Below are 22,674 nucleotides of genomic sequence, written 5' to 3'. Positions count from 1 at the left end.
TCCTGAGAATATTTGTATCCTAGGATTTCGACTTTTGAGTGCAATAAAAATGGCAACAAAAGCATTTTTAATCATCAACATTACTTTTTCCTGTCAGCGCATGAATACTCGTATGTGGCAAAATCCTTTTCAAAGATGCAAAAAAGCGCTCTGGCCTTTTGCAACGGGGGAAACCGCAATAGGCCTGAGGTTCCACAGTCGGAATCATGACCAATGCTTTCTGGCACCGCACCTCGACAGACGCTGCACAGAAAACCCCACACACCTCCAGCTTACTTTCAACTGTCCCAGGCGTGTAAATAATCCCATTGAATTTGGCTCTTTTGCTCCTGCTCTCCCCGCGTTGGGTTTCCACGATACTGACGGGCGCATTCTGTTTTTTCTCCTCCACCTACAGGAAGATGCACAGCGGCATGAAGACCTACGGCTGCGAGTTGTGCGGGAAGAGCTTCCTGGACAGCCTCCGTCTCCGCATGCACCTGCTGTCTCACTCGGGTAAGGACGCGTTATTTTACCTATAAGAATTTATGTTAAAGTGTTCATTTTTTAGAAAGATGTAGCTATAATCAACCTTGAATGGTCCGTTGCAATTTCAAATGGCAAGATGGCAATGTTTGACGAGGAGGATTTTTTCTGATGAATTATTGGTTGTATTTAAGTTTCTACAAGTGAAAAAAATATTGTTATTATTGTAAGTATGTAAAATCAATACAAAATTTGATTGTAAAGCTCCTTAAGCATAAAACAATTGGACTTATAAGGCTTTAAACATCATATGTACAATAGGGCTGTAACTCTTAATCGACTAATTGTCCATATTTCACCATATTTCTAACTTTATTTGGTTAAAAATATATTTAAAAAAATCTAATGTACAATAGGAATAATCATTTGACTCGGTGACTAATCCCAAAAAATATTTTGCTGACCAATAGACAGCTAAAATATATGAAAATAATATATAAAAGTATGATTAATGGCAAAGTCTTCTTTCCATACGTTTTCAAAAGCAGTTTGCACCTGTGTGTGTTCTTTATGCTGGAACGTTGCAATTTATAGTGTCTGGGATTGTTATTAGATCATACAGAGTTGAGTCTATTCCCTCAATTTTCAAAGCGCTACGTCGTGTATCTGCGGCATATATCACCGCGCAAATGGACCAATATCTCCCCGTCTTTCCATGCGCGGTGCGGCCAAATGGTCATATTACCGACTGGTCCGGTCACCTTGAAGCCCTCATGTAATAGTCGATTACATGAGGGCTTCGTATGATTGTTATGAAGCCCGCGGATCCCAAAAGATGAATCATTCTTTCTACCGATGCGAGAAAAACACGACGTCTGCATTGCTTTCAATACAAGATCCTTAACATAAACTATACTTACTTGAAATGGTTGACATTTAAACCCAAAAATAGTCAGATTTCTTCCTCCAAAGTCTGAATTCTGTCTCGTATTAACATGCTGTGGATTTCTTGATTAAAATGAGTTTATTGACGATTACAAAAGACGAAATCGGAATTCAAATTGGATTCATTGCAGAGCCCTACGTACTATCCAGACAATCATCCCAGTAGGTAAACGTGACCTCTCTTTATTTAGCTAAAATGAATCATTGATTTGTGAAGTTTGTTAATGTGTAAAACCTATAATCAATACAGATGGAAAACCAGTTTATCTCTAGATTACACTTTCATCTAATAAGGGCCACAAATCATGCTTTTGATGGTGAGTTTAAGAATAAAAAGGGAATGATTTGAAGTGAGAGTGAAGGAGGCCAGAACTCCTCCCATCGGGCTGGACCAATCAGAGCTCAGGAGAGTATAAATGCTGCTGCTCAAACAGTGAAAATGAAATGTCCAGATGACGATGCGAGAGTTACAAAGTTTGGGGTAAAATGACCCCCGAGAACATAGATTATAGCAAGAACTATAGCAAGAACCTTCAGAAACGAGTTAAAACTTAGATTTTTTGATTTGTCATGAATGTTTTTTGGTTTAAAGGGGATCTACAAGTTTCATATAATAAAGTAAAATCTATTTTGCCCCAGTACAGCTCAGATATACAGTAAAAAGCCTCTACTGGGGCAAAGATTAGATGCTCTGTGTTGTCTGTATCTAATTATAGAGCGGTTTATTCTGCCCAAAGCCGTGAGTTCACCGTTAGCATGCTAGTTGTTGTTAGCTTTATGACGGCCAAACTCTGCTTGGGGCTCAGAAAGCTATGAAAAATGTGTGTAAACAAAAAAAACGATGCAGATACAGCACCTTTAATAACCCACGGGCACAGAGAGATAAAAAAGACCTTCTAACTTCTAAGAACAAAGTAGCACATTTGAGATACATCTTTCTCTGATGCCTTAATGAGGTAAAAATGACCCAGTAGCAATGCTGGGTGAAAATACAGCAGTCGTAACACACATTTTCACACCCCGTTTTTGCCGCCTTGCTTTGACATATCGAGCTGACTGGAGCGATTCCACGGGGGAGAGTCTGCGAGCGTTCTCAATTGTCTGCTGTGCGTTTTGTATCCTCCGCGCGTACCCCGCTCCTCCCCGTCCTACCCGCTAAACTCTTAACATCTCCAACAATGCGCGGGGACGGCCGAGAGAGACAATAATTGCCAGGATCATTTGTTGTTTTTGCATTTTCTTTTTTTGTGCGTGTGTCATCCTTCTCCCCGTCGCACCGCAAACATTTGAAACAATGACAGCCTCTCGCATTGACACTGGCGCTCCGGCGTGACAGAGATGAATGACGGACCCCCGCTGCGGCGCTCAATTGGCTCAGTGCACGGCTCAGCGTGTCAAAAACAAAAATCGCTCCCAGGAAATATTCACTGTTTATTTTAAAATTACACCCATTTTTTTTCTCTTTACGGCCCCCTGTTGCACATGTTCGCAGGCTGGGCTGACACGTTGACGAGACATGTAAAACTGGTGACACAAAAGATGCTTTCTCGAAATGGAGAGTGGTTAAAATAACGTATTGTTCCTGGCTCTTGTCCGGGTTGTATGTACCGTGTCTCACTACGGGCCTGTATATTTAGGGACCAGTCAATATCATGTTTAAGATGGCTTTTTACATAATCACATCGGGCAATGGTAATAGTACTTTATTGATCCCGAAGGAAATTCCAGCTTTTGTGTCTCTGTGAAGCTTAGTTGGAGGTTTTGTCCCTCGTGATGGACGTTCCTTTTCTGCATTTGACCCATTGTCTTTAGGGCAGTGTGCGGAACCCATCTCCAGATCTTGAGCTGGGCTTGGTCAAGAGCTTCGCTGGTACCTACTGTGCATGTTGATGGAAGAAACCCAACGTTCTTCTTCTTGAGCGCTGTTACGTGCGAGTTCTAGCCGCTCTGCCACTTCGGCGCCATAAAAGACGGTGTCCAGCAGCCCGGACGGGGCAGCCGCCGCCCAGGGGGAGCCGGGTGAACGCTGGAAAAGCCTCACTCTTACTTTGCTCTGGTTTTGCACATTAACTCTCATGTTCAGTTTAGTCAAGTTACATTCAGTGGATTCATCTGCCCTCCATTGAACTTTAGCGTCTACGGGATGATCGCACGTTATTCACAACAAAAATAACGTACAATGAGTGATGCATCTTTTAGTGGAATTCAGTTGTTGTTGTTTTTTAAACTTTGATGTTGTAATGTAAAATGTTCATGTGGTTGACTAAAGGGCCTTCCCACGTTCTCTCTGATAAGACGTAATTGAATTCAACCGATGCCAAAACAATGTATACAATGCAATGTATTCCACCCAGACAGAACAACGAAATGCTCGTTCTGTCTGGGTGGAATACAATCTACAGGATAATTACAGTAATTGCCATGTGTCACATTTGATTCATGCTGATAGTAGCAACGCCTTAAACCGTCATGTAAATTCATAGCTATGCTTATGATTTATTATGATGTAATATGGGCTAAAACTTACTGTGATTTAAAATAATTCATGCATAATCACATTGCAGTTAAAGACATTATTATAACTTTTTTCAGTAAAACTGTGACTTTTAACTATCTCAGCTTCCATAAAGGATTTAGTGGGGTCAAGAATCTGTGCTGTTTCAAGCCTTCTTTTTAAATGATTAGCTATTCAAAAACATGTTATCAACAGGTTAACCCACAGTGACATTTAGTTCCTTTTGGCTAGGATTACATCATACAAAAGTTCACCCACCTCCCTTTCTCCCCCCCCTCTCTCTACCACTACCTTGAGAAACGCAGCCAAGCGGAAGAAGTGGGCAGCGTATTTTTAGCAGCAGTGACAAGCAAGTGCACAAGTATTTTTTCTTTTTTTTTTCTTTCTTTACCCATTTTTGCTAGTTTTTTTTTCACCCCTCTACTTCTACTTCTTGCTCCCAAGCGGGGCTGTCTCGACTCGAACCTTGCAGCGCCGATGCCGAGGCGCTTTGGTCTGGCGAGGCGATGCGAGCACACAGGAGACGGTTAGGAGAAAAGACAGCGCTTTGATAGGTTTTGTTGTTTCTTTGTTGCACTTTTTTGAACTCCTCCACCTCCGCCGCCGCCGCAGACGACACGTTTGACTGCCAAGGCTTTTTTAAGACGCGCAAGTTCGAGTTCTTTCTATTTTTTTTTTTCAATTTCCTTTATCATATCGTCGTCTGATGTGATGACACTTAAGCAAGTCATGAACCAGTTTGAATAAATATTTAACATTCTGGGGGCTTTTGAGAATGTACTAAGTGTTCAAAGGTGATGTGGCTGGCACTGAAAAATGTGGTCTATTTTGACATTTTAAGTATTTTTCTACTAATATTGCATGTGCGTTTTTTAGTGTTTCCGAACCCTTCTTCTCCAGGTCTTCTCAGGTCTGTGTCCTTTTTACTGGTGGTTTAATCTGTTGGCACTTCGGGATCTATTGTTATGTCTGCATCTAAGATTGAACTGACAGTGGTTCCTGTTATCTGCCGTGTTTGCACGAGATGCCAGCCAGTTATTCGAAATACTGGTTTTCAAAAGCTTCGCAAACATTGATGACTCACATCTGATCTCTTTTAATAATCACGGAAATATTTTACATTTAAGGGAAGGATTAAGGTCTCAAAAGATTACGATGAAGAGTTTAGTCACCTTATATGCCACGCCTTTACAGTTTCGGCTATTGGATTGTGCAGTTAGAAGCATTGCTCTTACTTTACACTGGTGGGGCAGGTTTTAATAAAATTGCACTTTGCTTAAAACTTGAGAATGAATCTAAAGAATTTGAAAGAAGTTCATAAACATTTTCTGGATCGCCACTTAATGACATCACATGGTGGAACAAAGAGTAATTTCAGCGCGGGAAGAAATCTTGTCGCAGGCTAATGCTACTTTAATATCGTATCTAAAATTGATCAATGGATTTTTTTGTTTCTCTTACTACTTTAAGATTTCTTATCACATTTGTTTTGTCCTTTTAATATGCTTCAAACATTATAAATAAGTTGTTATGATAGTTTCAATTCCCCCCCCCCCCACATTCACTTTCAACCCTACTACTTAAATCAGAAACTACATATGTTCTTTAAACCGTATTGTGTCTGAATCGACTCTTAAAAAGTGTCCAGCCACTTGTAGGAAAACCACAGGAAAACCATTGCATCGCAAAGCTAATATTTTGGCCTCCCGACTGCCACGTAATCCATGTCCCACCACGTTTATATCTTAATAGAACAGGCTGAGTATTTTGGGGGTTTGCAATTTACCAACTATTGATTACCCCGCGCTCCAAACGGGTTGAGGAAAGCGCATGAAATTGTGGGTCCTCGTGGAGATGAGTCCGGCTTGTTGGTATGCATGATGCGTCCAGTGTCAGACGCTACTGCCCGCTGCTCTCTCTCTGTGTCGCTGTTAAACGGTGGGTTTATTTAATGCTCTGCCTACAGTATAGCAAGTATAGCAATATCACAGTGTAGACATGGATGCACTTCACGTAGTCTAAATGTGAGCCAAAACAAAATGGGTTTGACTGTTTGAAAAGAGAAAGGCCCGTCACAATGGCAGGCTATGGATAAAATGACCCTCTCAAATGTCTTGGTAAACTAAATAATGGGGTAAAAATTATTCACTGACATATGTTGGGATAAAGGTGAAAATTACCGGTAACCTCTCTACATTTTTATTATATTAATATACTTAATGTATACTTTTATTTTTCTCTATTGTCCTACTTATTTGATTTTTTATTGATTTTTTTTTTTTTATGTATCTTTTTTTTTTTTTTTTGAGTGCAACACACTAACAAAAAAGAAATAAATAGAGACAAAAAAGAGACTTATGTCCCCCTATGTATCCGTCTCATCTTCCCTAGTGTCTGGTCAATTTATCCATGTTCAAGTTCAAAGTAAAAGTCAATTTTTCTATTTTGTAAATGTCTAAAGTTATTTCAGTCCCTTCTTTGATAGACTGCTCCATCTCAGACATCTTTTTTTGGTTTTAGCCTTTTTCACTGGAGTCAAAAGTACATTTCACTGGTATTCATCAACCATTTCCATTGTTGGAGTTTTACACCCGAGACACATTGTTTTAAAGTCAAAGTGAATATCGGTGTTAAAGACAGTTGGCGGCGCCTCATTAATACAGTACAGTATTAGTACAGTATTTATGAACATTAGGACAGTCCCAAAACACATCGTGACGAGCCACAGTTTCTCCATCAAGCTCTAATTCCCTGTCAATAATGTGCCCTTTGACATGGATATAGAAAATATTCCCTATAGAATATATGTTCCCATTCTTCATCGGTTACAACACAATTTCCTTCTTTGTCCCATTTATTTTGAATTGCTAAAACCAGTAACATTTTCATAGTTTCGAGATGATTCCGTTGCAGAATTCTGAGTTGGATGCTTTCATAATGTCAAAGAGCTGGTGTTTTGTTGTTTGCAATATCTATAAAAGTCCTGCTGATCCAAATTTGTTTAGAAGGCAAGGATAATTTGAATATCATAAGGTAAAAAACCCCTGGAGAGATTAGATGTAATTAGTTTTTTTCTGTTCTATTCTACACAATTAAAAAGTTTTGCAAATGAAATCAAATTGAATGTAACATGGTACAAATTCCGACACTTTTACGTATAAAGCTGATCATAGTCGGTCAGACATACAGTAGTTCCCTCTCTCTCTTCCCCCTCGTTCTGCCTGACTGCGGTGTTCCATCTTGGCTCGTCTCCAGTCTGGGCTGCCTGCCACCTCCAGGGTACAGTACGTACAGTGGAGCGCGTGCCAGGATATTTCTTTATTTGTTACGTCCTGTCCACGCTATCTGGACACTATCTGGGCTCTGGTGTTTAATGTTTGACAGGCTGTGCTAGCTGTCCAGATGGAGAGTGGGGTGAATCAGTGGCTGTAAATGGAATTATATGGAAAAAAACAAAGCAATTATTTGAGGCCTAGCACTTGTTTCCAAATCGGTAATATTGCAGCTTTGGTAAATACTTCAAAATAAACCAGGGCAAAATCATCACAAAATAAGAAACTGTTGTGTTGTGCAATGTATTTCCTCTAATGTTCAGTAGAAATGACAAAATAATCTCTCATTGATGTGAAATAAGACACAATTTATAGCTAAGGCAATTATGGTGATAGCTTTTCATGGCTAAACTTACTCATGCATTATTTTCTTACTTTCTAACAATTAAAACATGTAATCTTTTTAATTGTCAAACAAGTTTTAAATGCACAGTGGGACAAATAAGCAGTTACAAGCAAAATCTCAACGTTTTACAGGCTAATATACAAAAATTAAGACACTATTTTTACCAACATTTTTGGCTTTTCATAGCTAGACCTACATATTCCAAGTTTAAAATTAAGATAGAAAAATACACATTTGAAGGTTAAGGTTAGGTTAATTATAGAGGCTTTAAAATAAGGGCAGTTACAAGCTAAAATTGGAACATTTTATAATAATAGTGAAAAAATAATGTTAGCTTTTTCTAGCATTCATGGCTTCCTATGGCTAAACCTACTCATGCTAGGTTCACACTTAAAATAAATGTACAAATTTGACTTTCTAATAAGTAACAAGTTGAGGCTCTAACTATAAAGGTTTTAAATGGCATTGTTGGAAAAATAGGCTGTCAAAAGTTAAATATCCAACCTTTTATAGGCTAATAGACCCATTATGCTAGCTTTTACCAACATGTTTGTCTTTTCTTAGCTAAACCTATACATGCTAGGTTTGAAATAAAATGATTAAACATCAATAACTTCCTAACAATTGCAAGCGGTAAACGTTGTAAATGCATTGTAGAAAAAGAACAAACAAAACAGTGTTACAAGGCTAAATCCACCCCTTTTAAGTTGACAATTATGCTAGTTTACACCATCAGGTTTATACCTTTTCATGGCTAACCCCAACCACTTTGCTAACCTGCCTAACGTGCGACGCTGCCTTATCTTATCCTTGTATCTCTTGGTGTTTTCCTGCCAGCCTACAAGCCCAGACCAAGCGCGTATGATAGCGCTCAACATCTGCCGTAATAAGATAATCCTCTCCGTGAACAGCCCCCGAATCCTCCTCCAACTCGTATTTCCGTCTGAGCGCCCTCATCGCTCCACAAGGCTAATCCTATGTTTACTGTACATACGCATGGACAAGTGCGAGCGGCCGCCGGCAAATTACAACATTATACCAATTCTGGTTTGGTGTCTTGCGCAAGGGAACAGTGTGATGATGTCAAGATACTGTAGTTCAAGACTCGCATTAGGAATTGAACCATAAACCGAATAAGCATTTGTGATCTTTACATTTTTAGCTGATCTAAGTTATGGGCCTTGTTTTGGCCACATCTATCCAAACAATTTATTAAAAGAAAAATGTAAATGTTATTACAAATATTTAATAATAATAATCTTGATGTTTATTTATTGATTAAATATGCGTTTATTTATTGCCTGGTACAATTATGTTAAGGTTACCAAGCTAAGAGTAACTAACTTATTACTTTCTCCACAAGGGGGATTGTACATTACTAAAATTTGCTGTTGTAGACATTTTATATATATTGAGAATGTTTTTTTTTTTGTTTTTTTTTTGGCCTATCTCTTTAACACAGAATTTAAGAAGGATTTTTATATGACCCCAAGGACAGTCATGAAAATACCTAATAATAAAAAGATCCATGGCCTGCATTCACTTATTATTTCTTTACAAACGCTGTTACATCGGTGACCTGTAAAAGACAAAGGGTTAGCCCTGTTGTCTCCATTGCTAAAGTGTTGCTGACTTGTTGCATTCACACAGTCACAATCTTCCACTGTCTCATGGTTTGTCACACGGCTAGCTCTGGTATGCTAGCCCTGTTCCCATTACTCAGCCAACTATCCAAGCCTCTCCACTTCTCCCACACTGCGGCCAGGACTCTGACATTGAATAGGAAAACAACTTCTGATATAGCACGCTACGCTAACTCGCCGCTAACTGACGACGCCATCATTAGCGATTACCCTGCCCGGTGCTGTTTTTAATACCTTCCCGCACGTCTGCATACAAACAAGCGCGGCTTTAGCATGTGACGCGCGACCAGATGTTACGCCCGGCGCACTAAATTAAAAGCTTTGTTTCCGACGTGATCCTCATCTCCGCCGTGGGATCAGGGGTGCCCACACAAACTGCCGATGCTGGGGAAGAGCGCAACGTTAACAATCTGCAAAATGTGGAATCGGTTAAGAGGGGTTTAGGCAAATAAACGTGGTGTAATTGAAAAAAGAAATGGTAAAATAATTGCGAAGATAAATTGCGGTACTAATACTGCTAACTAGTGCAGTTAAAAGTAAGATGTAAGATGTTATTAAGGCTAAAGTAGGCTTACAAAGGGGCTTTTTTCCCCTCACAACCATCTTCTGCCACACAACCGCAATTTTGCATTGTTTAATTTTTAGAATGTATTTTTTCACATTCAAGGCAAGGTCAGAATTAGGTTTAGGAACAGTTATTTTGGTTAAGTTTAGAGCTTTTGTACAAGTTTGTTAAAAATGACACTTATTTAGTACTACCTGTTTATCTACCATTATAATTAAGCCAACTACTTCTTAAATAATTAACTTTCTGAGTACCACCAGATTTAAATCTATCTCAAACATGACTATTCTAGGGTTAAACCAGGCCTAAAATGGGACTACGCAATCACAATACTATTTCTAAAAAAAAAAAAAAATTGTTGTTGCCAATCCATTCATTTTTATTACACCTATCATTTAGTTGCAGCTTTTATGATTATCACCACAGCAATTTCTCTAACCCTAATCCGTTTTCAAACTTGTCTTCTTTTTCACTCTGGACAACCTCTTCTCAATCCCTTCAGCATATGTTTTTAAAATTTCCGACGGATGCTAGCGTAAATCTACCCCGCTACTTCCCCTCTGTCATCTCAAATGCCATAACATCCCATAACATTACTCTGTATGCATTTCCTCCTCTGGCTGTGGCGCGTTTGGTTTTCAGCTGTTTCTTTTTCTTTTTTTTTTTCCAATTTTTTTTTGGGCTCTATCCCCTCCGCGACTGCACCGATGACGACATATTTGTGCCGGCAGGTCTGGATGTTCTGCCAAGCATTCCAGCATTTATGATCGCTCGCAGATGTGAGTCCAGGAACACACTGTACTGTACCCAAACCCAGAAATTAATGAAAGTTGACTGCCTTCCAGGCCACAAATTCCTAAATGTGACTGTGTGTACCGAGTAGTGTGTGCGCAAGGGAGAGGGAGAGTGGAGAGCAGGGTACAAGGGGCCAATGCTATTAATAAAAGCCAGTAGTTTGAGAATAAGTAGCCCGGATTGGCGCCAGAAAAAAAGATAATCTCAATAAAAGACATCGAGGTAAAACTAAGGCACACAAACTCCAAAATTAAACGTCCAAATTGGTCCAAAGTCGGTCAAATATGTCCAATTTCAAATTAAGTCCAATTGTGATCACCTGTTAATTATAATCCAGTGTTTGATCGTCAGCGCAATTTGTGTCATCCATTTCTTTTTCGCTTCCACCAGGAGTATGTTCCAAAGGTATCCATTTATTGTGTCCATGGCAAGAGTTTTGAGGCCAAAGAGTTTTGAAATTGAGTGGGATGATTATGTCAAAAATTGTCTAGTGCCTTTTTGATTTCTGGACAGTATTTTTGAGCAGGATAAACACATGATAAAGGTGTGCTTCCTGGCAACCAACATTTCTCCAGCAGGGAGTAATAGTGAGCACTTGGACATTATGAAAAAAATTGAGACATTCTTCCAGCAGAAATCTTTCCAGGTATGTGACTTTCTGGTCCTGTATTGTAATGTACCGTTTTCCCATTCTTCGTCTGTCAACAGTTTTATATTTGGCTCCAAATGTAATTTTAAAGGTAATCAAATGGCTGCCTGTAACAACCCACATAGCACCGTCGCCTGAAATGTACCAATAATGACCAAAAAATACAAAACAAAGCAAAATGAGTGCCTATAAAAATGCTGCGTCACATTTGTAGGTCGGAGCTCGGAGAGACGTTTGCGGTGTGTTTTTGTGTTCCAGTTGTCAAATCAGGAAAAACTGAGCAGTGTATTACAGTTTATGCACAGCGACTACTCAAAACAAGTTATAGAAACTGGGAAAGTGTAAATCTGTCAAAATACAGATCTAATTTTAAGTTTTTTTGTTTTTTTTTTAGCTTTTTTCCGCGTTAGCTGAGAAACTAATGGTAAAATAACACAAGAACCATCAATATTTTACCTGTTAGATGTTAAACTTTACTTTGGGTTGCCTAACTCGGATAAACTCAGTGCCCTGGAATGTTGCCCAAATTCCCATGAAGAAATTTTAAGATGTGAGAGAATCTACAAGTCGGAGGACAACTGGATTGCAGCATAACACCGTTGATTAAATATGTTTTGTCTGTTTTAGATTTTGTATTTTTGAAGTAATTGATTATTTATTATAAAATTTCAAAATTACATACAGGATTGCATGACTTTAAATATTAACGTCCAGTTCTATGTAAAAAAGAAGCGAAATCCCACACTCCTTGCGTTGCTGACAATAGCACATGCTAACGGGGACATTGTTAGCTCACATGCATTATGAGCATTACTAGTGTAACCTAAAGCCTGGTTCTCCCGGCCTCAGCTGCTGTTGGAATAACTTCCTCCGGCCTGTTGACTTACCGCTCCCGTCATGGCAGCTCCGAGCCTTCAAACCAACTGAAGACATTGTTCGTACCGCGATAGAAGTTTGGCATTTTGTGTGTGCAAAACGTTGTCTGTTAAAATGTAAATGTATTACAATTTATGTGGATCAAGATAACATCAATTCTATTCTGAGCAAATTGTTTATTAAGAATGATTCAGACTTTGTAACCACTTAATTAACTGGTTTGACCATTAAGTAAGCCTTAATAAACTAGTTGTTCATGATGAATTAAGACTTTGTTCAATGTTTTTTTTTTTAATGAATCTTTTAATGTATCATGTAACTTCGATAACAGTATTGCCAGGTGCTGGTATGCAGTTATTTAGGTTTGTCTCAAAAGGATATTGCTAATAGAGCGTAACGTTAACCTGTTGCTAGCTAAAGATGCTAATACACACACTTTCAGACAAATAATCACAAAATAATTGCATAGTGTTGACAACTGGCCCAGTGCGGCAGTTGCATGTCATCCAATACACACACAAAAAGCACTATTAAATCATCGTATGACTTCCTGCTTGATTGCTTGGCCGTTTAAAAGTATGTTTTTGAAAATGTGGGCTGGTTACCAACTGTGTAGAGCTTTTGTTTGTATAGCGCAACAAGAGAAATGCTGACAAAGGTCACTGTGTTGCTATAACTAAGAAAATATCCAGAGTGTAGTTGTTGTAGCCATAGTATTCATATGTCCACCAACCAGACTGTAGCTGGTTCAAACGTCACATTTTTAAAAGAATTGCTGACCACGCCATTTATTATTCATTCATTAATACAGGAAGGCTGGTTCAAATGTAAAATATATTATCAAGATTTTGTTCCCACAACTTGGTAACCTTTGCTGACTTGCTCAACACATCCCTTTTTTATTTGCACAAGCACATTCTGTACTTTTTCCTGGTTTACTCATCACAGCACTTTGAAACGGGATTGTGATCGTTGCACTTGATGAGGGATAAATACAACCGTTCTTATCTTATCTCCATTGTCTACAAACTGCACTCCGACTGCTGCTGTTGCTTTACATCTGGAGCTTTTTAGTGCTGATTTTTGTTTCATGTTATTCTTTTATTTATTTTTTTAATGTGGGCGGGGAGATCTCTTGCCTGTTGTACTCGAGTTGTGCAAAGGTGCTGCTTCACTCGGGCAGCAGGCAGTTGCCACACTTGCCAGAATATGTACTGCTCTGGTTTTTCAACTTATTAAAACATTGTAGTTATTTTTTAAAGATGTTTTAGGTTGTAGTGATCTCCAAAACATCACCAGAAACACTTGTGTATGCTGTAAAGTTGCGTTCCAGAAATGGCAGTTGTCTCATCACTCAAAAGCGTTTTCCTTATGGCATTCCCTGCCTTCCAGCACTTTTCTGACACTTTTTTGGCAGCTTTCAATGGTTCAGGTTGTATTGTTTTCTCCACGCACAGTGTTTAGGGCAAGACCGTACACCCACCTAGCGGAAACACAAGCCTAAATGTAATGACTGTAAACTTTTAGAATTCAAGCTATTTTGTCATATTTCTACTTGTTAGCTTCATTAGCACTTGTATTGATAGTTTGTTTGTTTTTTAATTCACCTGTGCAAAGTAAATACCAGTGAATACCATGTAATAATAATCAAATGTTTATACAGCCCACATACCGATCTGGAACGCAGCCTTCCGACCGGGCCCATAAACCACACTGGGTTTAGTGTTCTCACCGCAATTATGTCATTAAGTAATCCACTGACAATGCCCCAAGTACGCACAGTGCTTTTTTTATGGCCTCAGATGATGATGATAATCCCAACAGTGATACAATACAACCTCACCCTCCACCATTTCTATAGAGACAAAATATTTTTGTATTTGCCCCACGTCACCCTTGAAAAAGAGGTTTCGATATCAATGGGTTCTTACCTGGTTAAATAAAGGTAATAAATGATGTTCATTTTATATTTTTGACTACATCATTTTTTTTAAATTTAATTAAAGAGGAAAATAGAATACAGTTCTGCCATTGGTAAATACATTTTTGGTAACACTTTATTAATAACTTGAACAAATCATTTATAATAGTGTTTTGGGCTTAGCAACAACTTAATACCATATTGAATATTCATATTTGCTCATTATGACTTAAGTCGTAGATGGAATTGTGTTTGCTGTTCACTTAAAAAAATGAAATTGGAAACATTTTCTACAGCTACAAATTTAACTAAAAAAACAAAACTAAAATTAAAAACCAGAATGTGTTTTTATTTTTGTCAAATTATGCGGGCCAATGAAGTCAATGTATCTGAATATCAGACGTGAACTCGTGCGTACTTTTTTTTTTTTTTTTTGCACCTGTCACAAAGCGTAAAGCTCCTTTGGCTTTTGGCCCTTTGACTGCCAAAGAAAAAGCCGCGAGGAGTTGATCTTATTCCTTTTATTACAGGGATATTGCAGCTCTAAATCCTCTCCTCTTTTTTTTTTTTGGTTGCTAAGTAGCGGCTGCCCCTGTGCTCCCTTAATGGGCCCGATTTGGTATTCCGCTCTGATGCCAAGTCGTATTTTTGTGCGCGAGACAAAGTGTTTTGATGGAGTGTGATTGCCGCGACGTCTTTGTGCTTTCCAAACCATTTTTTATTTCTTACCCTCTCTTCCTTTTTTGTCTTATTCTTTATTTTTTTTGCCGTCAGCCGCAAGTGAGTTTTATGGCCCTTTTCAGTACAGTACACTGTGTGCCTTCTGCTCAAAACAAGTACACAGACGATTGGATTTTGGATTCGCTTCATCATGGCCTCTCTCCACCCCTCCCACACCACAGCAGCTTTGTTGTCGGCCTCGGCGTGTGCGTGTGTGTGCGCGTGTGTGTGTGTGCATGTGCGTGTGCGTGTGTGTGTGTGTGCGTGTGCATGTGCGTGCAGCAGTAGCGTGCGGGGGGGTGGTAAAAGTCAATTATTGTAAAAGGGCCTACGATTAATCCCCTGTCCTGGAAATGCAAGTGATACCGTAGGTGAGCCGGGGCGAGGGAAAATGGATTTGAATGAGCGCTAACTTCAAATTATGGGTTGGCTGTTTGGAAATGTGATGTCACTTCATTTTTTTCTTTTTTTTTTTTGGTGACACTGTGGCAAACACGTTCACGCTATTGCCACCGTCAAGCTACAACGTGCGCGATGAGCTAATCCTCTGGCTAGGTACTCTTGAGCACGCACCATCGCTGAGGATTTGGAGAAAGGTCTCAGAAGTGGCAAACCTCCTAAACTTTATGATCTTTAAAGAGCTTAAAGCTGCACCGTGAAACCTTCTTCATTCTTTCAACTGGAATTGGAAGTTTTTTTAAAGCTTGGAACAAATGTTGCTACTCATCCAAGTAGCGATTAGCCGACATACTTGTATAACAATGACCAAAAAGCAATTTTTTAATGTTATTTTTGCATAGAAAAAAGCATGTCCTTACAGTGAGCGGGCGGTTGCATCTCCACAAACCCGACTCCACAAATGCTGCAAATGTTCCTTTGCCAATAATATTTCCATAGCCTTAATAAACTATAATATTTCACTCCTTGGAAAAGTAAAAGCTCCATCCAGCTAGAGGTCAGGTGTGGTATTCAGATGCAATGTCCGAATCAGAAAAGGTTTATTGCCATTGTCAATAAACAGAATTCACAGACACCGGAACTTGCTTTGGCGATTCAGTGCAATATACAACCATGAACGATAATAAAAAACAAGATATAGAAATAGGCTTACTAATTTACAGTTAAATTTCAATGTGATTCCATGTCAATATCATCTTTTTCTTCATCTTAAAATTATACCAAGCGACACGCTCCATTTCCTTCCCTACCTTTCCACAAACCAGGAGAAGACGGTAGACTCCAGCTGTCATTTGATGTTAAATTAGGTCGCGGCGCGTTCAGGGTCCTCGCTGTCTGAACGGCCTAAGTGTCGCTTTAGGGGCCTCGGAGCGGGGATCAGGTGGAAGTCTCTGCCCGGTCCGTAGGTAATCTCTCCGAGCGTCTTTTTATAGTTCCGGGTGCTGGAGAAGAGCGCACTGGTGTCAGGATGACGGAGCGGCCCGCCCTGACGGTAGATCCTCCGGGGGGCTACTCCTCGGACACATCGAGGAGGTTTAAGGCACTCGCCAGTCACCGTCAGAGCAGTTGAGTGCACTTGGCGAGACCTAGTGTACATAAGGTGAAGATGGGAGAAAAAGCACCCTTTACTTCTACTGTTGCCGTATTTGTATCAGGAAAAACAAGGGAGGATTTTTGGAGTTGAGATAATATGGTTTGCCACGTATTTGTTGAATCATGTTGCTTTGCGTCGTTAAAATGATTTATCTCCACGTGACAAGCCGGTGACACCACGAATCAAACTGCATTTTGACAATAAAAAATACCTCCAGTTGATTAAATTGAATGTGTTTTATAATGTAATTAATGGGGGTGGTTTCGAATCTTCCTGGCGTCCCAACTAAAAGTTCAGCGTGCAGTAAAATCGACATCGTCATCACCAATAAAATAGTTAATAATAGCCATAAGTATCCTCCACCAGCGCACACAATCTCACCTTGCGAGGTTGAACGACACAAAGGACACTCTGGATCTTTTTCAAACTGGAGTGGCTGATTTTCAGTTGCTATTAAATGTATCTAACGCGCTCCAAGCTTTGACAAACCCGCTGGCACTTCGCTAGCATTCGCACGCACTCATTCGTTAGCCTTCAGCACACCTTTAGAACAGCTTCTTCAGACGAGGTACGGCCGGGTGGACCACCAAAAGACAGCCAATCAGCTTTCAACCCAAGCTTCACATAAGGTGCTTTATTGTAAGTTTGCCATAGATTCAGTGTTTTCTAATTAGATGAGGACCGGTTGTAGAGAAAATACCCTTTCTGAGGAGAAACGCGTTGGATAATGCAGCTTTAAGTTCATTAAAGCCATGCTAGCACAACATAGGATCTTTTAATTTGCTTTTCCCAGTATATATTCTGTATTTGCTGTTCCCAGTGTTCTCTCGAATAACGCCTTATTTACCCCGTTTGTGTTTTATGCCGTGGCGTTCTCATCCATTGTGCGCCATTAAATTAATCCCCATTGTTTCACATGTAATTGCCAGTGAAGCCTCGACCACAATTACATAAAAGCAGTATAAAGGGGCTAAATTTGAAAGTGTTTCTGGTGAGCCTGGTTAAGATGAAATAAAAGGCCGCCGGCTCTGGCAAAAACATCAAGCACCAGCCGAGCGTGTCTGTGTGAGCGCGTGCACGCGAGCGCCGGTGTGGCACAGTACCGAGGTCCAGTAGAGCTGCTGTGAATAGCAATTAGCGGTGTTGGCCGTGCTGAGCGAGGGCCACAGCAGATGTTCGGGAAAAGACTGAGATGTTTTTTTCTGTTTGATGTACAATTAGACGAAATACGCCCATAGATCGGCTCAAAGTGCATTTGAAAGGTTTTGACAGGTTTTGTTTTTCGAATTATTGCTTCGTTTGCTGCGCTAGTACCTGCGCTAAATATTTGTTATAGTTTCACATCGGTTTGGGAAGCAAAAACGTTGAATTTACAGTTCTAAAAATGAATCAATGTATCTATGTCCAACAATTTACAACATTCTATCAACAATCAAGGTAGTTGATGTTTGCTAGTCATCCAAGAATGCTATTGGCAGATGCAGACTAAATGCTAACACAATCCTTCCTCATTGAACATCTACAGAACAGTCGGTTTACTTTTCCAGGTAACGCCACGCCAACAACTTCCATTACGACTCAGGTTCGGCGTGACTTGCTTCAAATACACACAGAAGAGGGAACAAGTTGCATTTCCTATTGAATAAATGGAGAGTTCCCACCCATGGCAGAACACGCCCCCTTATATGGCGAAGCCGCGACTGTATCTACTGTACAACTGAGCGAGACGATACACAACTTCGAACGTCTCCACCGCATGAGAAGACACATTTACATTCGGAGACCTGACCTGGATGAATGCGAAACTCGTCTCCCCCAAAACAATGAGGGAGGGGGCGGAGACGAGGCTGAGAGAGCAGGAGGCTAAATTTAAATTGTAATTGGCCGACTTCCACCAGCTTGTGGGCATTTTAATGAGTCATAATAACTTCATTTAAAACCAGCTGAGCAGAAAATAGATTGGAGAGGGGCCTGTGGCTTGTATGGATTTGGGCCGTGCGAGAGAGAGAGCAAGAGGGAGTGAGAGAGAGAGAGGGAGGGGCAATGGGGAGGGGGGCGGCGGCAGTAGGATCCAGGACAGCTCCCAGGGACACACACACACACACGCGCGCAACTCTGATGTGATCGCTGCAATGAAAAGCCTCTTATTTCAGATGGGCATAGTGAATTCTGCACGGATTCCAATTAAAATGTCGTCCAGAAGATATTTGTTGACCGATGCAGATGGGGCAGCGTTCAGGGCCACCTTTGTATGTCGTGTGTGCGCGGAATGGTTTGTCGTAAAATGGCAGGGAATCCAATAAAGGCGGCATGTTTGGTAAACGGTGGGTAAATAAATGGCAGCGCTTGCAGCTCTATCACGGTAAACAATGGAATGTTTTTAATTTTTGCGGGGTAATGTAAAGTAAACCCGATGGTGACGGCACGGATGCGCAATGGAACAATTACAGCAATTAGACGCAAATGCCAACTTTATAAAAAAGTGCCGCAGCTCGGCAGCAGCCATTGACATATTCCAAACGGACGTTGAATGTATGTTGCATGTTAAGCAAATTAAGTTTGTCTATGCTCACTGTGCATCGATTGAGGCGCTAGCAACAAGAATCCATTAAAGGGCACATATGATGCTTTATTTGTTGTGCTATCAGCCTTTAATCATGCTCTTGAGTACCTTTACTTTACTACCTTTACGGTTTAAGATAAGATAAGCATTTCACTGAAGGGTTAGCATGGCTCTTATTACCTGGTCTCAGCACCCAGTTGTACTTATCGTGATAAGACGGCAGAAAAGCACAGAATGAGTCTGGCGATGATTTATGGACTTAAAAACCGCAGAAGATTGTCAGTCAAAAACACTTGCGATAACTGACGAAGCTCTGACGTGGCTCTGTCGGAGGGGAGGGATTTTCCATGGTTCCTCAAACTAGCGGGAATGAGGCTAAATAAATCTCCAGGTATGTTTTTGATGAGGTAATTTTGCATTATATGTGTACTTAATAATAAAATATATGTTATAGCTAACACTTTAATTCCCATCACAAAAGCTGAACATCCTTCCCTTCTGTTTTGACTGCATCTGTTAAGGTCATTAAGACATGGAAATAGACCCATGGTAATACAACAAGTTGTAAAGCCTGTGGCAATAATAAAGAAGTAAAATGGGTCAAATACAGATCACTGGAAGTTGCCAATCCTACCAAATCCAGTCCCCATTCAAGCGCCAGTTACACCCGCAAGCAACAACGAAGGGCCTCGACCCCACACTTTAGTTCTGCGATACGTTATCGTTGTATTTCGCTTTCCTCATTTAATGCTGCTGTCCTGTCCAATAAAGCCTACGTGCCACAAAATCTTTCAAAAAAGAGTGATTAATCTGATTAATTGACAGTAGTAACCACACAATATAATGGTGCATGGATACAGTCTGCATCCAAGGGAACGCCCCCTCCCGGCAGCAATCTATTAATTTTAACGTAGAAGATCTCATCTTAAACCCACTTTTCAACGAGATCAAATGCATACTTTGAAATGTTTATTGTATACAGACACATAGAAGAATAAAGTGGTCCAACAAGACACATTTGTAGCAATATCCAACAATGCTAACGTCAGCTGCGGGCTAAATGCTATTATATATTAACATCTACAAAGCAATCCGTTTACTTTTCTGAGGTATCTATCGCCATGTCAACAACCTCCACAAAGACTCAGTTGTGAACTTCACTTGAATTATTTCTCCGTAATGTCATTTCCTATTGTAACAACGGTCGTTTGAATTCAAGGTTGAACTAAGTTGCGTTTTTTTCCAGCCCTAACAACAAGTCACAATTCACCTTTACAATACCGACCTGCTCCTGCCCGCTCAGTTACTCTAACAACGCTATGCCCACACGAAACGGCACCCATCTGCACTCAAATGGCAAACAATGAACCAACTGTCACGCTCAATCAGCTGACGTCCATTCACCCCGTAATGTTCTCTAATAATCAACGGCGTTCCGATGATGCCTCGTTACGCCGTTCACCACAAGGCCACGGACTGTTGGGACATGAGGGGCAGGACACGGGGTGGCAGTCGACTCGCAGAGGGATGTGGGGGGATGTCGGCGGTACAGGTGACAGCCTGGACGGGGATCATAGCAAGGGTTTGAAGCGGAGTGACAGTAAATGTAGGTAGGGATGACAGGTGGGGAAGTACAGAGGACGTTTTGAACATAGACGGGAGAAAGGTTTCATGTTTGGGTTGAGAAGAGCGTTAGAGTGCTGGGAATGCATGAAAAGGTGTCTGGGAAGACGGGACAAGTTGGCGCGACGAGCGGTGATGTGGTTGGTTAAGCAGTTGGCCGCGAAGCAGGAGGTAATCGGTTTGATTCACGCACTTGTACGTATTATAGTTGTGTGGATGAGGAAGGGCATTTGAAGTGAGTTTGTTTCGACCTTTGATGGGGGAAAAAAGGCCAATTGCCAGAGGGTACTTCTGATTTTAGATTGAAAAGAAATATAAAATGAATATAAATTGTTCTTTGTTTTTTCATCTTACAGCCTCAATAATGTTTCTGTAGACGAAATATAATTCAAACAAAAAAAATGTATAGTTGGCAATGAACTGGATTTATATAATGACAAAAGAAACATTATCGGTCATGCTGAGATAGTAAGAAAACGAAACAAAAAGTTCTTTAAACAAGGAAATGTTTCAAAATCCATAAGTCATTCTATTGTCTAATAGATTATTCAAGCATTATTCAAAATGCATTACCAAATTCACAAAAAAAAATAATAGTTGAAGCTATACAACAACTATATGTTTTTCCAATCTTTTCCAAGGGTTCTTAGTAAATCCTTACTTTGAGCACAATGTCATCTTTGCGATTTATTTGCTTGTACTCCGGCCCACCGCTATGTGCGTTAATGCCATGACTGTCTGGCTGTAGATCCTGTTCTTTCACACCCCCAAAAGGGAAAAGCAAGTGGGAGGATTGTTTGTGACATAAACGGCAATAAAAGTAAATATCCTCCGCCGGCAAAAACCTTTTATTTATTTGTTATTATGATGTTTGATTGCATTATGTAAGTGGGGGCAACAGCTCTGGGAAAGCTTTTAGATCATTTTCGCCGTGCAGATTAGAAAGCTATGAATCCCATTTATGGAAGAAGCTCCCTCATGAAACGCCGCTTTGAAACTTTTATATTTTGGGATGAAGGAGCGAATGAACCCGGCTAGGCAAAGATCCGCCGACGGCACTTTCATGTGCATGGGGCAAAAAAAGAAAAGAAAATGCACTAGAGAAAGTAAAAGGAGGCAGCTAGCGGAAGATAAAAAGCCCATACAAAAGCCATCTGGAAGTAGCCAGGACACACAAGGATCGCTGCTAATTCCACGGGGAGGTGCGACATGAAAGCTTTAAAGCTCGGATATTGTGTTATAACTGTTGAAAACAAGCAAGTCGGCGCCGCGGAATACTAATACGCACAGACAAGCGGAGGGGAGGCGGAGCGAGGAGGAGACGCCGCTATCCGAGAGTAAACAGGGCCTTCTTGGAGATGGCACAAAATGGGATTCCCTGCAGAGGCGGAGGAGGTGGTGGAGGGTTATTGATTTGTAACTGTTGATTTGAAGTTCAAGTGGAACTCATTGTTACACTGGGGGGAAAAAACTGTGGGGTGAATCACACTCGTTTTATGCATCTGAAAAATGAATGTCTAAGTAAATGGAACGTGTGTGATGATTAATGGTAATTAACAATTCAGAACAAAATATTATTTATCTTTTAAAGGTTGAAATGTACTCAAAATGGCACGGTAAACAGGAAGCTGAAACCCATGAATTTATTTTATTTATTTTATTTATTTTATTTATTTTATTAATTTTATTAATTTTATTAATTTTATTTATTTTATTTATTTTATTTATTTTATTTATTTTATTTATTTTATTTATTTTATTTATTTTATTTTATGTTTCTTATTTAAAGTGCATATGGCTGGTTCAACTATTATTTTTTACGAAAAGTCTTGGGAAGCTTTAAATGTAACTTTATTTTGGGGGTAAATGTATAACTGTACTTCCTGGTTGGACTTGAGCCGCAGATACTGTATTCTGCAATAGTTACCAAGCAACAATATTGTAAACAAGGGCCCAAACTCCTCACATAGTTACGATTCGTCCAATAAAAAATGGGAAATGAATGTTTGAACCGTTCTTTGCATGTAAACTATATTATTTTGGATATATATTATAGATGACATTTTTTTTGCGTTAATGACATAGATGGGAGGGATTCTGTCACTTCTTTATTTATGTTTCAACTGCTTCTCTAACAAACTGCCACTTGACTGATGTAAAGCTA

The 22,674-nt window shown here is 40.0% G+C and overlaps 1 protein-coding gene across 1 annotated transcript in view; it reads left to right on the top strand.

Moving 5' to 3' along the window:
• zbtb16a (zinc finger and BTB domain containing 16a) overlaps positions 1-22,674 on the top strand; it is a 235,199-nt gene that overhangs the window by 92,634 nt on the left and 119,891 nt on the right. The window contains exon 3 of the mRNA XM_072446911.1: positions 398-495. Coding sequence (XP_072303012.1) covers positions 398-495 — 98 coding nt within the window. The remainder of the gene's footprint in view (positions 1-397; positions 496-22,674) is intronic.

The sequence above is a fragment of the Eucyclogobius newberryi genome, unplaced genomic scaffold, assembly GCF_026437365.1.
Source record: "Eucyclogobius newberryi isolate DKJ021-1_F unplaced genomic scaffold, fEucNew1.0.hap1 SCAF_15, whole genome shotgun sequence".
Lineage (NCBI taxonomy): Eukaryota > Metazoa > Chordata > Actinopteri > Gobiiformes > Gobiidae > Eucyclogobius > Eucyclogobius newberryi.
This window is presented reverse-complemented; position numbering and strand designations above follow the sequence as displayed.